General features: G+C 46.6%; 1 protein-coding gene across 1 annotated transcript in view; it reads left to right on the top strand.

Moving 5' to 3' along the window:
• LOC147112606 (tyrosine-protein kinase Src42A) overlaps positions 1-16,334 on the top strand; it is a 106,106-nt gene that overhangs the window by 35,211 nt on the left and 54,561 nt on the right. Inside the window, exon 2 of the mRNA XM_085997028.1 lies at positions 4,432-4,553. Within this exon, the coding sequence (XP_085853154.1) occupies positions 4,432-4,553 (122 nt within the window). The remainder of the gene's footprint in view (positions 1-4,431; positions 4,554-16,334) is intronic.

The raw sequence follows: 16,334 nt of genomic DNA, 5'->3' as shown, positions 1-16,334 counted from the left end.
CAATGTTTCTAATCGCTGTGGACGCCCATTCGAAATGGCCAGAGGTCATTAAAATGTCCTCCACCACCACGGAGAAAACTATTGCAGTCCTAAGGACCATCTTCGCCAGGAATGGGTTGCCAGAACAGATCTGTTCTGACAATGGCCCACAGTTTGTGTCTGAGGATTTCCGGAGGTTCCTGAAGAATAATGGGGTAAAACATTACACATCTGCCCCATATCATCCAGCCACAAATGGATTGGCTGAGAGGTTTGTTCAGACCTTTAAAAAGGCCATAAAGGCAATGTATAATGACGACATACCACTGCAACACAAGGTGGATAACTTCCTGTTTGCTTACCGGAATGCGACACATGCAGTAACCAACCAAACTCCAGCCGTACTGTTTTTCAACCGGAGACTAAGATGTCGCTCGGGTTTGCTCAAACCAAACATAAGACGAGATGTTGAGGATAAGCAGTTCCAGCACATAAATGAGAAGCCAACCAGGAGCTTCAAGATAGGGCAACCAGTCTTGGCCCGCGACTACCGAACAGAAAAATGGGAGCCAGGCACGATATGCACACAGCAGGGACCACTAATGTACACAGTGGACGTTGGAGAGAGCATCGTGAGATGCCATGCTGACCAGATTCTAGAGTCACAGGAACAAGCCAAACCTGTACCACAAGCATGTGCACCTGGTAATGAGCCCGAAGTACAGATTGCGTCTACCTCAGAAGCAGGGGTATTGGAAGCTGACGATCCAACCAATGACAATGAGCCAGAATTGACTCCACCGCCAGAACAGGATACTCGAGAAAGGCGCTATCCAGTCCGGATCAGGAAGCCTCCTCAAAGACTGAACTTATAAATGACTATTTCAGTTGATGTATATATTACTGAGAAAATTGTAATTGTAATTAGTTATTATTTAGTTGTTAAATGAATGTTATGTACTGTTTATCTAAAAGGGGAGGAATTGTTGTGTATGTACCTTTAAGGGAATAACTGGTCTTAGACTGCAGTACCGGCAGTGACCACCCCTGTATAAAAGGCCCTAGCAGGCTTCTGTAGTTTCAGTTTCAAGCTGCCTCTTGTTCAGTAAAGTACCTGTTAAACTGTTCTCCCGAAGTCCGTGTATTTTTGAGGTGCGGACTTTACAACCACCACCTCCAAGTTCCCCTCCAAGTCACACACCGTCCTGACTTAGAAGTATATCGCCGATCCTTCATCGTCGCTGGGTCAAAATTCTGGATCTCCCTCCCTAACAGCACTGTGGGAGTACCTTCGCCACACGGACTGCAGCAGTTCAAGAAGGGGGCTCACCACCACCTTCTCAAGGGCAATTAGGGATGTGCAATAAATGCTGGCCTTGCCAGAGACGTCCACATCCCATAAACAAATTTAAAAAAAAAGAGAATTTTATCTTTGAGGCAGTGCGTGGCTCAGGAGCCAAGGTAGGTCAGTAAGGAAAAGGGTGATGGTTGTGTGTGACAATGCAGGTATGTTATGAACAGTAGAGTTCTGGGTGAGCTGAAGTTTGCAAAGCGTGAAGAATGGGAGGCCAGCCAGCAGAGCATTGGAGATGACAAAGGCATGGTTGAGGGTTTCAGCAGCAGATGAACTGAGGTAGGGCTGAAGGCAATGTTATGGAGGTAGAAGTAGGCTGTCTTTGTGCTGGAGAGAATAAGCAGTCAGAAGCTTAGCTTAGAGTCAAATGAGATGCCGAGGTTGAGAACAGTCTGGTTCAGTATGAGACAGTGGCTGGGAGGGGGATTGAGTCAGTGGTGAGATTGAGTCTGTGACAGGGGCCAAAGATAATGGCTTCGGTCTTCACAATGTTTAAGTGACTGGATGCCAGAAAAGCAGTTTGACAGTACAGTGCAGGGATCAAGACAAGTGGTGGAGCGGAAGATCTGGGTGTCATCGGTACATGTGGAAGCTAACTCCATGTCTGAGGAGGATGTCACCAAGGGGCAACATATTTGATGAGGAAATGGAGGGGCCATAGATGGATCTTTGGGGGATTCCTGAGGCGATGATGCAGTGATGATTGGTAGAGATACTTTAGCTACGATTGGATAGGTAAGAGTGATATAAAGCAAGGACAGTCCTGCACTGGACAATGGAGGAAAGGCGTTTGAAAAGGATGGTGTGGTCAACCGTATCAAAAGCTGTAAAAAGGTTGAGGAGCATGAGGACAGATAAAGCACCACAATCACAGTTACCAAAGATATTGGGGCAGTAATTCCTCCCCAAACGCATGAGTACGGAAGGGGTACTCATGCGTCTGGCCGGAGGAAATGCCGGTTTTCAGCATGCACAGCGCATGCGCTGAAAACCGGCATTTCCTCTCCTCCAACCCAAGAGTTGAAGAGGCTAGTGCGTGCGCTGTAGGGGGCAGCGCGTGCGTCTTGGATTTCCTCTGTTTTGGGGGATTTGCGCATGTGTAAAGGCCTCCGGTCTTTACGCTTGTAAAAAGCACACGTAAGTATTTATTTTTACAGGTAAGTGGTGTTTTAGTGTAATTTAGAATTTTTTTTCCCACAGGTTTATTATTTTAAAGAATCTACAATAAGGTAAGTTTAGTTTTAGACCCTTTTTATTAAAAATTTATTTTTTTCAAAAAACAAATTATTGTTTAAATTATTTTTTTAAACTTATTTATACTTAATTTAATGATTGGGATGTTTTTTAAATTTTTATTTAAAGTTTAAATAGTGTTTTGGGCCCCCGTAGTTTTCATGAGTTTGACAGTTCTTACTCTCAAACTCATGAATGAACCTTTCCCTCCCCTGATTGGTTCTACAGTGCTCACCTGATCCCAGCCGGCACATTGCACTAACTACGCCGCTGGATCAGGTAAGCACTGCGCGCTGACACCTGAACCGGGCCTGTCACAGGGAATGCAAGCAGGCCCGGGCTTCAGATGTCAGCGCGCAGGGTGAGTGCAGACCGGGGGCTTGCACGCGCGGCAAGCCCCCGACACCAAGTTCTGGGCCATTGTTCATTGCTTTGGTTAGGGCCGTTTCAGCACTGTGGGAGGGGCAGAAACCTGATTGGAGGGAGCTGCAGAAAAGATGGGCATGGATCTGGGAGGCAACAGTACATTAAAGGACTTTGAAGAGGAAATGAAAAGTAGTGATAGGGCGGTAGTTTGCAAGGGCAGAATTCAAGGATAGATTATTGAGAAGGGGGTAATGACAGTGGTTTTTGAAGGGATGGGGGCAGTGGCTGAGGAGAGGGAACCATTTACTGTGTTATCTAACAATGTTATTAAAAATCCTTGCAATCCACTAACATTATTTCTTTCTGATGTCAGCTAAAGTAGTTTACTAAAAGAAGCACATTATAATTTTGGCCCAGATTTTGCAGGGCATCTCACGGCGTGCCCCGTTTGTTACATTTTTTTCCTCACCCTTCAGCTAAAAAGTTTTTGAGCTACTAATTTCTGGAAGTGCGAGTTGATAAGGTCAATGGGGCATCTGGAACCTTGGCAAATGACAGGACCAACAGTCTAACTTCTCAACCAATTAAATTTAGGGATAGAGAAAGAAACAGAGGAATGACGGAGAAGGAAATAGGATAAATTAGAGTCAAGTTAGATACAGAAAGGGAAATAAAGAGGGAAAAAATGTATTAATAGAGAGACAGAAAGGAAAAGTAAGGAAACAAAATTAAAATTTTAAATTGTATAAATCTCTAGGAACAATTTACTACCTGCAGGAGTGAGACTCCACAGTTTCAATTGTTCCCTTTCTTGGCCTCTCAGGTTGAGTAGCATTGCAGGAACATAAATCTTGTCATTAAATGGGTCCTTACATTGTTAAAAACCAGCCTTAACGTTCTGCGCCGAGTTTAATTAGTTTTATTAGAGCAAATCCAGCAATTTCTTGAAACTCATGGGGAGCTTGATGGTGAGTTCTTAATTTTACGAGGCTAACAGCACAAATCATCTAGCAATTTACAACTCACGGTGTATCTCTTCCTCACCACAAATTGCTGGGTTATTTATCCACTAATAACTATGTGCACATTAAACTCATCGTTATTTGTCCAGCATATTCTGGGTCAATAATATAGAAAATGTTTAGAAAGCATTTCAAACTTATCCTCCCTCAATATAACAATCATGATATAAAGAGAATATAAAGAAAATAATATTATCTAAAGTGCGAATGGCATCTGCACAACAGATACCAGTAACACTTGTAGGATATAATTTGTATTCTCTGGATTATCTGGATGTGTAAAATTCCTGAAAATAGTAAGATGACAAATGTGCCTCATAACAGATGATTCTGGAAAGATATTCATAGCTGTGGTGAAGTCTGCTTAAGGCTGTTGTTGTCTTCTTCCATGAGAAATAACTGCATGAGGATGTTTTCTCTACATTTTAATGATGATGGTAGTAGAAATCTCTGAATGTAACACTGTTAATCCTTCAGGTGGTTCTTCGGCAGCATGATCCATATTGATGCAAAGAGGTATCTGCTGAGAGATGAAAACCAAAATGGATCTTTCCTAGTTTGGCAGAATAAGGAAATGAATTATATTTATTTCTTATCAGGTATGTTAATTATACTTGTAGCGGCAGTTTGTTGTTTGAGAAAAGCAACCATTCATTATAGGGGGTTAGTTCACAATAGCTTGATAAGGAGAAGAAGGCATTTAAGATATTGGACCTATGCCAGAACCAATGATCCTTCCTGGGTCAATGTAGAATTATTGAGTTGTCAACTAGGAGCCACAACTTTTGGATCTCAGTCTCATATGACATTTGCAGTTGAGCTTCCCTGGGCTGTTCTGCACAGGGAAATGGAAGATTAGTTAAGATGTGTTCTTTCCCATAGCATTCAACCGCACTTCTTACAGGTTTAGTGACAAGTGATAATATCCATGAAGATGAAGAGGAGCTATTAACATACTTGGTATAGGGAAGGAGATAATAAAGCAAATTTGCAGGCAAATTACTGAAAAATGCAAGAACTACAGAGTGATGATAATGGGATATTTCAATTATCCGAATATAGACTGGTAAGAGTGTACAGGGCAAAGAGAGGGAGGAATTCCTGAAATTTGTACAAGAGAACTTTCTTGATCAGCATGTTTACAGCCCAATGAGGAAGGAAGCAGTACTGGATCTAGTTCTGGGGACTGAAATGGGGCAAGTGGAGCATGTTTCAGTGAGGGAGTATTTGGGGAACAGTGATCATAATATCATCAGGTTTAGAATAGTTACGGAAAAGGACAAGGAACAATCAAGCATAAAAATACTTAACTGGAGGAGAGCTAACTCCAGTGAGTTAAAAAGGGATCTGGCCCAGGTGAATTAGAATCAAAAATTGGTAGGCAAAACAGTAATTGAACAATGGGAGGCCTTCAAAGAGTAGATGGTTCAGGTACAGAATAGACACATTCCCTTGAGGAGGAAAAGAAGGGCATCCAAAGCTGGAGCTGCCTTGATGACAAAAGATATAGGCCTAGAAATTCAGTTGGTTGCGCCAGCCGCTAGTGCCTTAGGAGGAGTAGGTGTCGGGCGCTAGGCGGGTAGCGCCAGGGCGCAGCGCGATCTGCGCCTCGCCCCAACTTCACTCAAGATTTAGCGGCAGCGCAAAGGCTCAGCTGCGCGCGCAGATCATGATGTCATTTCCTCGTGCAACGCCCTTTGTGCGCCCCCAACCGGAACTTCAGTGGCGACGCCCCATCGTGTGCCTGGCACCCCTAGCGACTGTTAGAGTGGAACGGTGCTCAGCCGATGCGGGGCGTGGGGGGCGCAAATTAAAGGGCACTCCTCCTGCAATATAAAAGGCTGCCATTTCGCAGCACACCTTCTTGCGAAACGGATCTTTGGAGAGAGACCAAGGTAGATAGCTTTCTGCTTTGGCCCAACACTCGGACAGGTACTTCTGGCTTCAGGCCACAGCTTTCCACTAGTCTTTGCCTTCATTGACATCTCATTGTTTGCCAGCATATTATGGGGGCTGCAATGGGTGTCAACGCTGGCTTTCTCAATTACATCCAAAGGGCTCACAGACGCCGTGAGAGAGTGGCAGCCCTGGCTAGACGGAGAGGGGGCAACAGGTGCCGGCAAAGGAGGCCTTACCCACCCAGGGTATACCGCCAGCAGTTCTCCTATCTCAACATGTCTGAGGAGCAGTGTGTTCGGAGGCTGCGATTCAGAAGGGACGTGGTCACAGAGATCTGCCAGCTGCTTGGCGGTGATCTGCAGCCACAGCTGAGGAGCAGGACGTCTCTGTCGGTGGCAGTGAAGGTGACGGTGGCTCTCAACTTCTATGCCACCGGCTCCTTCCAATCCGCTGCTGGGGACATTGCCAACAACTCCCAGTTCGCCGTGCATTGCTGCATCCGCCAGGTGACCAATGCCCTTTTCCAAAGGAGACGTCAGTTCATCTCCTTCTCCATGGCCCTTGCCAAGCAGCAACAGCGTGCAATGGGCTTTGCAGCATTCGCGGGCTTCCCCATGGTGCAGGGCGCCATTGACTGCACGCATGTGGCTTTGCGGGCACCTCTGGGGAATGCCGAGGATTACCGCAACCGGAAGGGCTACCATTCGCTGAACGTCCAGCTGGTGTGTAACCACAGCAGCTCACCCTAGCTGTCAATGCCGGTTTCCAGGCAGTAGCCACGATGCCTTCATCCTGCGACAGACTTCTGTGGCAGACATGTTCCAGGCACAGCCTCACCCACGAGGATGGCTTATCGGGGACAAAGGCTATCCTTTGTGTACCTGGCTGATGACCCCGCTCCGTGTGCCCAGCACCCCTGCTGAAGAGGCATACAACGAGAGCCATCAAGCGACCAGGAACATCATCGAACAAACAATCGGCGTCCTGAAGCAATGGTTCCGCTGTCTGGATCGTTCCGGTGGAGCCCTACAATATTCGCCGGAGCGAGTCTCCCATTTCGTGGTCGTTTGCTGCATGCTGCACAACCTGGCTATCCGCAGGACTCAGCCACTGCCACCAGAGATTGGAGGACCACCTCAGGAGGAGGAGGAGGAGGAGGAGGACCAGCACAGGAGGGAGGCACAAAGTGCAAGGGCCGCCCGTCGCCGGCTTATTGAACGTCGGTTCTAGGCCCCCTCTCAGGGAATGGCTTGTGCCAATGTCAGCAGATGAATGTAGCCGCTCCACAAGCCCTCAGCTGAGCAGGGCAACCAGGACTTAACCAAAAAACCACGCACACTGCAATTTAACCACAATAATTTATTGAAAACCTCTGCCCTTCCCACATTACATTCTCATGTGGAGAAGGCCCCTCCAAAAACACAAAACTACCAGTCTCGGCCGTACAAAAAGAAAGAAAGACACCAGTCTCGGCCTTACAAAAAGAAAGAAAGACACCAGTCTCGGCCTTACACAAAAACAACTGCACCAGTGTCGGCCTTACAACAAGCACCAGGCATTTGTGCATACCTCTACTTTTTGCCCTGCGAGGGCGATGCCTTGCGCATCCTTGCCTGGCCCCTGCCCGCCCTGCTGCTCCTCCTCAATGGGAGCCCAGTGGCTGCAGCAAGGCTGGGGGAAGGCTGCTGAGGGGCAGATGGCGAGACGGCAGATGCACTTGGGGGTTGGCCTGCACCAGCTCTGGCCTTGGAGTGTCCGGCTGCTGACTGCTCCAACTCTGGCTGGGTGGCAGCAGTCTGTGCAGCCGCTCGTGGCAGCTGCAATGGCGGAGTGGCAGTGTTGGCTGCAGGAATGGTGGCAACCTGGCAGATCGCAGGTGCTCGCTGGTCACCTGACACATTGGCACTTGCACGGGCCAGCACTGCAGCATGCGCAGCAAACAGCTGAAGGACAGACTGCTGGGCTGCTGCTGCGCGGCGAGTGCCCTGGCGATGCCTGGCTGATCCAGCGAGGGTGGCAGCAGTTAGTGCCCGTGTGGCCCTGGCCTGTGTCCACATGACACCAGCCAGTGAATGGACGGCACGACTGAGCACTTGGCTAGAAGCTGACTGTGCTGCCGCGAAGTCCTGCAGACTCCTGGCCTGTGCTGCCGCGATGCCCTGCAGACTCCTGGCCTGTGCTGCACTGAATAGATCCACACTCCTGGCCTGTGCTGCACTGAATTGTTGCAGACTCCTGGCCTGTGCTGCCCCGAATTCCTGCACACTCCTTGCCAGGGACTCTATGGAGTCAGGCATCCTTGCCACTGCAGCCATGAGCTCAGTGTGCCTGCGCTCAGCCTGGACGGCCATTTCCTCTAGGAGGCGCACCTCCTCTGCGCTCACCGTCGCAGGACTGGAGGCCGCACTCACCCTCTGGGGAGAAGTCCGCCGAGCTTCCCCACCCCTCCCGCGTTGCTGCAGGCCGCTGGGCCACGGAGCTTCACTCTCCTCCGACCCTTCCCCCCGGCTCCCCTCCAGGGAAGACGTGTCCCCTACATCGCCATGGGCTGGCGCGGCTGAGGGTGGCACTGATGGGCCGGCTTCCTCTTCCTCCTCCTCGAAGGGCTGACAGTGGTAGCTTGAGGGCCCGCCTCCTCACTTGCCGATTCACCATCTGAAAGCAGGAAGGCACAAGAGTAGCTTTAGAGTGAGGACAGGGCGGCAGCGAGGGAGGCATGAGTGGTGCCATTCACCGCATTGGTCGGACAGTGGCAAAGGGTGCTGATCTGATGCGCAAGTGGAACGAGAGAGGTCCAAAAGGTGATGCCCTTACCATTGGTGCCCAGAACAGGGTCGGCATCTCCACTGGCGACGGGGCCAATCAGCCGGCCTCCCATAATGCGCTCCACACGCTGGTCGAGGTCGGAGAGCTCTTTGAGGTCAGGACGGCCTCCCCTGGTCTCAGTTCGGTTGCGCTGGTTGTGCGCAACCTTGGCCTGCAAGAGAAAGGACGGCCTCTAAGTACAGTGTGTAGCCCTGATCTTGTCTGCACTGCCTCCCATGGTCGAATCGCTTGGACAGTGTGCAGCCCTGATCTTGTCTGCAATGCCTCCCATGGTCGAATAGCTTGGACAGTGTGTAGCCCTGATCTTGCCTGCAATGCCTCCCATGGTCGAATAGCTTGGACAGTGTGTAGCCCTGATCTTGTCTGCAATGCCTCCCATGGTCGAATAGCTTGGACAGTGTGTAGCCCTGATCTTGTCTGCAATGCCTCCCATGGTCGAATAGCTTGGACAGTGTGTAAAGTGCTGAATGTGCAATTGATTTTCATGCCAGTCCCATAGCTGCTGGATGAGGGCTGGCCATTAGGGCTTTCAGGTCCCTTTGCCCATAATGTGAGGTGCACATGCAAGGATGAGGAGGACACTGGAAAGGGTACTCACCCTGACAACCCGAGTGAGGTCGTTGAACTTCTTCCGGCATTGCACAGGAGTCCTGGCAACCACGCTGTTGGAAGACACCCTGTTGGACACCTCCCTCCAGGCTTTCTGGTAGGCGCTGGGCAGCAGCCTCTTGCCACCTTCTGGGAACAAAACATGGCGCCTGCGCTCCACTCCGCCAACCAGCACCCTCAGGTCACCGTCGCTGAAGCGCTGCGCTCTCTCCCTGGCCTTCTCCATAGTCCTGGGCGTTGTACAGGTGAAGCTGAAGTGGTCAGGCCTAGGTTGAGGGCTGCAGTGTGCAGGGTGTGGCAGGCAAACAAATCCACCCTCCCCCTTTGAGAGATGACCGGCGCCAGAGTGTCTGCCGTCAATCAAGAACTCGCCGCACCTGCGCTGCGCCTGGCCTCGAGGCTATCGCTCAGCACCACCGGCTTAGCGCCTAAAGATAGTCGTGCATCGCCTGTTTTAGCGCAGCAGCAACCTCTTGGGGCGATGCGACTGAATATCGGCGAAGGGGGCGCGACTTTGCGCCAGGCGCAAACTTTAGCGGCCGCCCGACCTTACCGCCCCAAAAGTGGCTATACTGAATTTCTAGGCCATAGAGATTAAAATGAGGCATAAAAATGAGACTTATGACAATTGGAAGGCTCATAATACAGTAGAGAACCAAGTTGAATATAGAAAGTACAGAAGAGATCTAAAAAAGGGAATAAGAGGGGCAAAGAGAAAGTATGAGAATAGATTAGTGGCTAACATAAAAGGGAACCCAAAAGTCTTTTATAAAGTCATCTTCCAGAACTCGATAGACTCTGGAACGGTACCCATGGATTGGCGGGTAGCTAATGTTACCCCACTATTCAAAAAAGGTGGTAGAGAAAATTAGGGGAATTATAGACCGGTAAGCTTGACATCGGTAGTGGGGAAAATGCTAGAGTCCATTATAAAAGATGTAATAGCAGAGCACTTGGAAAGCAGTGACTGGATCGGACAAAGTCAACATGCATTTACAAAAGGTAAATCATGCTTGACTAATCTACTGGAATTTTTTGAGGATGTAACTGGTAAAATAGATAAGGGAGAACCAGTGGATGTGGTGTATTTGGACTTTCAGAAGGCTTTCGATAAGGTCCCGCATAAGAGATTAGCGTGCAAAATTAAGGCACATGGGATTGGGGGCAAGGTATTGACTTGGAGAGAGAACTGGTTGGCGGACAGAAAGCAAAGAGTTGGAATAAACGGGTCGTTTTCCAAGTGGCAGGCAGTGACTAGTGGGGTACCGCAAGGATCGGTCCTAGGACCCCAGCTGTTCACAATATATATTAATGATCTGGACGAGGGAATTGGATGTAATATCTCCAAATTTGCAGACGACACAAAGCTGGGGGGGAGGGTATGCTGTGAGGAGGATGTCGTGAAACTCCAGCACGATTTGGACAGGTTGGGTGATTGGGCAGAAACATGGCAAATGCACTATAATGTGGATAAATGTGAGGTTATCCACTTTGGTGGCAAAAACAGGAAGGCAGATTATTATTTGAATGGTAATAGTTTGGGAGAAGGGGAAGTGCAAAGAGACCTGGGTGTTCTTGTACACCAGTCGCTGAAGGTAAGCATGCAGGTGCAGCAGGCGGTTAAGAAGGCAAATAGTATGTTGGCCTTCGTAGCAAGAGGGTTCGAGTACAAGAACAAGGATGTCTTGCTACAGTTGTACAGGGCCTTGGTGAGACCACACCTTGAGTATTGTGTGCAGTTTTGGTCGCCTTACCTGAGGAAGGACGTTCTTGCCATGGAAGGAGTGCAACGAAGATTCACCAGGCTTATACCTGGGATGGCAGGAATGACGTATGAGGAGAGATTGTGTCGATTGGGCTTATACTCACTGGAGTTTAGAAGATTGAGAGGGGATCTCATCGAAACCTATAAAATTCTGTCAGGCCTGGACAGACTAGATGCAGGAAGGATGTTTCTGATGGCCGGGCAGTCCAGAACCACGGGTCATAGTCTAAGGATAAGGGGTAAGCCATTTAGGACTGTAATGAGGAGGAATTTCTTCACCCAGAGAGTGGTGAACCTGTGGAATTCTCTGCCACAGAGGGCGGTGGAGGCCAGTTCATTAAGTATATTCAAGAAAGAGTTGGATATATTTCTTAAGGCTAAAGAGATCAAGGGATATGGGGAGAAGGCAGGGACCGGGTACTGAATTTGGATGATCAGCCATGATCTCATTGAATGGCGGAGCAGGCTCGAAGGGCTGAATGGCCTACTCCTGCTCCTATCTTCTATGTATCTATGTATCTATAAACATATAAATAGTAAACGGGTAGTCAAAGGAAGGGTGGGGCTGATTATGGACCAAAAAGGAGATCATCATGTGGAGGCAGGGGGCATGCCTGAGGTACTAAATTAGTACTTTGCATCTGTCTTCACTAAAGAAGAGGATGCTGCCAATGTAGCAGTAAAGGAGGAGGTAGTAACGATATTGGGTAGGATAAAAATAGATAAAGAGGAGGTAGTTAAAAGGTTGGCTGTCCTCAAATTAGAAAAGTCACCCGATCCAGATGGGATGCATTCCAGGTTACTGAGGGAAGTAAGGGTGGAAATTGCGAAGGCTCTGGCTATAATCTTCCAATCCTCCTTAGAAAAGGAAGTGGTGCCAGAGGACTGGAGGATTGCAAATGGTACATTCATGTTTAAAAAAGGGGAGAGGGATAAACCCGGCAACTACAGACCAGTCAGTCAAACGTCAGTGGTAGGGAAACTTTTAGCGACAATAATCCAGGACAAAATTAATTGACATTTGGAAAAATATGAGCTAATAAATTAAAGTAATATGGATTTGTTAAAGGCAAATCATGTTTGACTAACTTGATAGAGTTCTTTGATGAAGTAATGGAGATGGTTGATGAGGGTAGTGTGGTTGATATTGTTTATATGGACTTTCAAAAGGCATTTGATAAAGTACCACATATTAGACTTTTAGCAAAATTAAAGCAATGGGATTAAAGGAATAGTGGCAGTGGGGATTCAAAACTGGCTAAGGAATAAAAAGCAAAAAAGTAGTGGTGAACTGTTGTTTTTCAGACTGGAGGGAAGTATGCAGTAGTGTTCACCAAGAGTCAGTATTAGGACCGCTGCTCTTTTTGATATATATTAATGACCTGGACTTGGGTAAACAGGGCATAATTTCAAAATTTGCAGATGACAGGAAACTCGGAAATGTAGTAAACAATGAGGAAGATAGTAACAGACTTCAGGAGGACAAAGACAGACTGGTGAAATGAGCAGACACATGGCAGATGAAATTTAATGCAGAGATGTGCGAGGTGATACATTTTGGTAGGAAGAATGAGGAGAGGCAATATAAACAAATTGTACAATTTTAAAGGAGGTGCAAGAACAGAGAGACCTCAGGGTGTATGTACACAAATCTTGGAAGGTGACAGGACAAGTTGAGAAGGTTGTTAAAAAAGGATATTGAATCCTTGGCTTTATTAATAGAGGCATAGAATACAAAAGCAAGGAAGTTATGCTAAACCTTTATGAAACACTGGTTAGTTCTCAGCTGGAGTAGTGTGTTCAATTCTGGGCACCACACTTTAGGATGGATGTCAAGGCCTTGAGATGGTGCAGAAGAAATTTACCTGAATGGTACCGGGATGAGGGACTTCAGTTATGTGGAGAGACTGGAGAAGCTGGAGTTGTTCTCCTAAGAGCAGAAAAAGTTAAGAGAAGATTTGATAGAGGTGTTCAAAGTCATGAATGGTTTTGATAAAGTAAATAAGGAGAAACTGTTTCCAATGGCAGAAGAGTCAGTAACCAGAGGACACAGATTTAAGGTGATTGGCAAAAGAACCAGGGGCGACATGAGGAAACATTTTTTTACGCAGCGAGTTATTTTGATCTGGAATGCACTGCCTGAAAGGGTGGTGGAAGCAGTTTCAATAGTAACTTTCAAAAGGGAATTGTATAAATACTTGAAGAGTACATATCACAGCGCAAGCACTAGGATTCCGGCCTGCAGATTTATGGGGCTCATTATAGGCTGAAATGAAGCGGGTTGGATGCATGAACTAAAATGGGCTTAATGACTTCCCTTATCAGATCAGGACCTTGGTCATGAATTTCCTCAGATCTGCTCCCACTCAGCTGGCATAACTTCGCCGGAGGTGCTGCAGAAACCTTGCTTTGCATGTGTAAAGTTGTGGCGGTACAGCAGGAGCAGCACCAAGGAAATTCACCCCCAGTATCTTTTGGATGGATTTATGCCTGTAAGTAGTTTCTCCTTTGATGGTTTCACAACTTACTATTCCTCCAAAATATGTTTTAAAATATTTTAAATCTAGAAAAAGCTACCAAAATGGACTAAAGAAGTGAAAATGCCCAGTGAGAGAATGGGGAAACATTGGGAGAAAATTAAAGAAGTGAAAATTCGTAACAAAGGCTACAGTTCTACTGTAGCTATCAATCTCAGACCATTATCTGTGGAGTGAGGCGCATCGTGAACAATACTCAGTTATATTGCTGACTGGGTATCAATGTGGGTTGCACTGAGCTGTGAGCCAAGCATGTTTGAACACACGTCCACAGCTCTACTGATCAGGTGACTCAATTTTAGTGTTAGCAGAGAGTGGACGGTAACAATACTTAACATTAAAAAGTGTTTCCAAAATGTCCAATGAACCATTTCAGCACTTTAAAAATGTTTGTGTGTATGTGTGTATGTATGTTTGTGTGTGTTTGTATGTGTGTTATGTATGTTGTGTGTGTGTATTTGTGTGTGTGTGTTTGTGTGTATGTGTATGTGTGTGTATGTGTATGTGTGTGTAAGTGTATGTGTGTGTGTGTTTATGATTGTGTGTGTGTATGTTTGTGTGTGTGTATGTTTGTGCGTTTGTGTGTTTGTGTATATGTGCATGTATGTTTGTGTGTGTGTTTGTGTTTGTGCATTTGTATATGTGTGTGTGTTTGTATGTGTGTGTATGTGTGCTTGTGTTTGTGTGTGTGTTTGTGTGTGTGTATGTGTTTGTGTTTGAGTGTGTGTGTTTGTGTGTTTGTGTGTGTGTTTGTGTGTGCGCGTGCTTGTGTGTGTGTGTGCATGTATGTTTGTGTTTGTGTTTGTGGGTGTGTGTGTGTGTGTTTGTGTGTGTGCATGTATGTTTGTGTATGTGTTTGTGTATGTGTGTTTGTATGTGTGTGTTTGTTTGTGTGTGTGTTAGAAGGTGTGTGTTTGTGTTTGTTTGTGTGTGTTTATGTGTGTGTGTTTGTGTGTGTGTGTTTGTGTATGTGTGTTTGTTTGTGTATGTGTTTGTGTATGTTTGTGTTTGAGTGTGTGTGTGTGTGAGTGTTTGTGTTTGTGTTTGTTTGTGTGTGTTTATTTATGTGTGTTTGTGTGTGTGTGTTTTTGTTTGTGTTTGTGTTTGTGTGTGTTTGTGTATGTATGTGTTTGTGTGTGTGAGTGTTTGTGTTTGTGTTTGTTTGTGTGCTTATGTATGTGTGTTTGTGTGTGTGTTTGTGTATGTGTTTGTGTGTGTGTGTTTGTGTATGTGTGTTTGTTTGCGTATGTGTTTGTTTATGTTTGTGTATGTGTATGTGTTTGTGTGTTTGTTTGTGTGTGTTTATGTATGTGTTTGTGTTTGTGTGTGTGTTTATGTATGTGTGTTTGTGTGTGTGTGTGTTTGTGTATGTGTTTGTGTTTGTGTGTGTTTGTGTATGTATGGGTTTGTGTGTGTGCGTGAGTGTTTGTGTTTGTTTGTGTGTGTTTATGTATGTGTGTTTGTGTGTGTGTTTGTGCATGTGTTTGTGTGTGTTTGTGTATTAGTGTATGCGTGTTTGTTTGTGTATGTTTGTGTTTGTGCGTGTGTGCGTATGTGTTTGTGTGTTTGTGTTTGTGTGTTTGTTTGTTTGTGTTTATGTATGGGTTTGTGTTTGTGTGTGTTTATGTATGTGTGTTTGTGTGTTTGTTAGTGTGTGTTTATGTATGTGTGTGTGTATGTATGTGTGTGTGTGTGTTTGTTTGTGTGTGTTTATGTATGTGGGTTTGTGTTTGGGTGTTTGTATGTTTGTGTATGTGTGTGTATGTTTGTGTATGTTTGTGTGTTTGTGTGTGTGTGTTTATGTGTGTGTTTGTGTGTGTGTGTGTTTGTGTGTGTGCATGTTTGTGTGTGTGTGCGTGTATGTTTGTGTGTGTGCATGTATGTGTGTGTGTGTGTTTGTGTATGTGTGTTTGTATGTGTGTGTTTGTTTGTGTGTGTTGGTAGGTGTGTGTTTGTGTTTGTGTGTGTTTGTTTGTGTATGTGTTTATGTGTTTTTTTTTAATTCATTGATGGGATGTGGGCGTCGCTGGCTAGGCCTACATTTAGTGCCCATCCCTAATTGCCCTTGAGAAGATGGTGGTGAGCCGCCTTCTTGAACCGCTGCAGTCTATATGGTGTAGGTACACCCACAATGCTGTTAGGAAGGGAGTTCCAGGATTTTGGCCAAGCGACAGTGAAGGAACGGCGATACAGGTCCAAGTCAGGATGGTGTGTGGCTTGGAGGGGAACTTGTAGGTGGTGATGTTCCCATGCATCTGCTGCCCTTGTCCTTCTAAGTGGTAGAGGTCGCGGGTTTGGAAGGTGCTGTTGAAGGAGCTTTGGCGAGTTGCTGTAGTGCATCTTGTAGCTGGTACACACTGCAGCCACAGTGCACCGGTGGTGGAGGGAGTGAATGTTGAAGGTGGTGGATGGAGTGCTAATCAAGCGGGCTGCTTTATCCTGAATGGTGTCGAGCTTCTTGAGTGTTGTTGGAGCTGCACTCATCCAGGCATGTGGAGAGTATTCCATCACACTCCTGACTTGTGCCTTGTAGATGGTGGAAAGGCTTTGGGGAGTCAAGAGGTGAGACACTCACCACAGAATTCCCAGCCTCTGGCCTGCTCTTGTGACCACAGTATTTATATGGCTGGTCCAGTTCAGTTTCTGATCAATGGTAACCCCCAGGATGTTGATAGTGGGGGATTCAGCAATGGTAATGCCATTGAATGTCAAGGGGAGATGGTTAGAGTCTCGCTTGTTGGAGA

Source organism: Somniosus microcephalus, chromosome 9 (genome assembly GCF_052327205.1).
Source record: "Somniosus microcephalus isolate GS21.2 chromosome 9, FLI_Smic_1.0, whole genome shotgun sequence".
Classification (NCBI taxonomy): Eukaryota; Metazoa; Chordata; class Chondrichthyes; order Squaliformes; family Somniosidae; genus Somniosus; species Somniosus microcephalus.
Note: the sequence above shows the minus strand (reverse complement) of the source record. Positions and strands in the feature narration are given on the sequence as shown.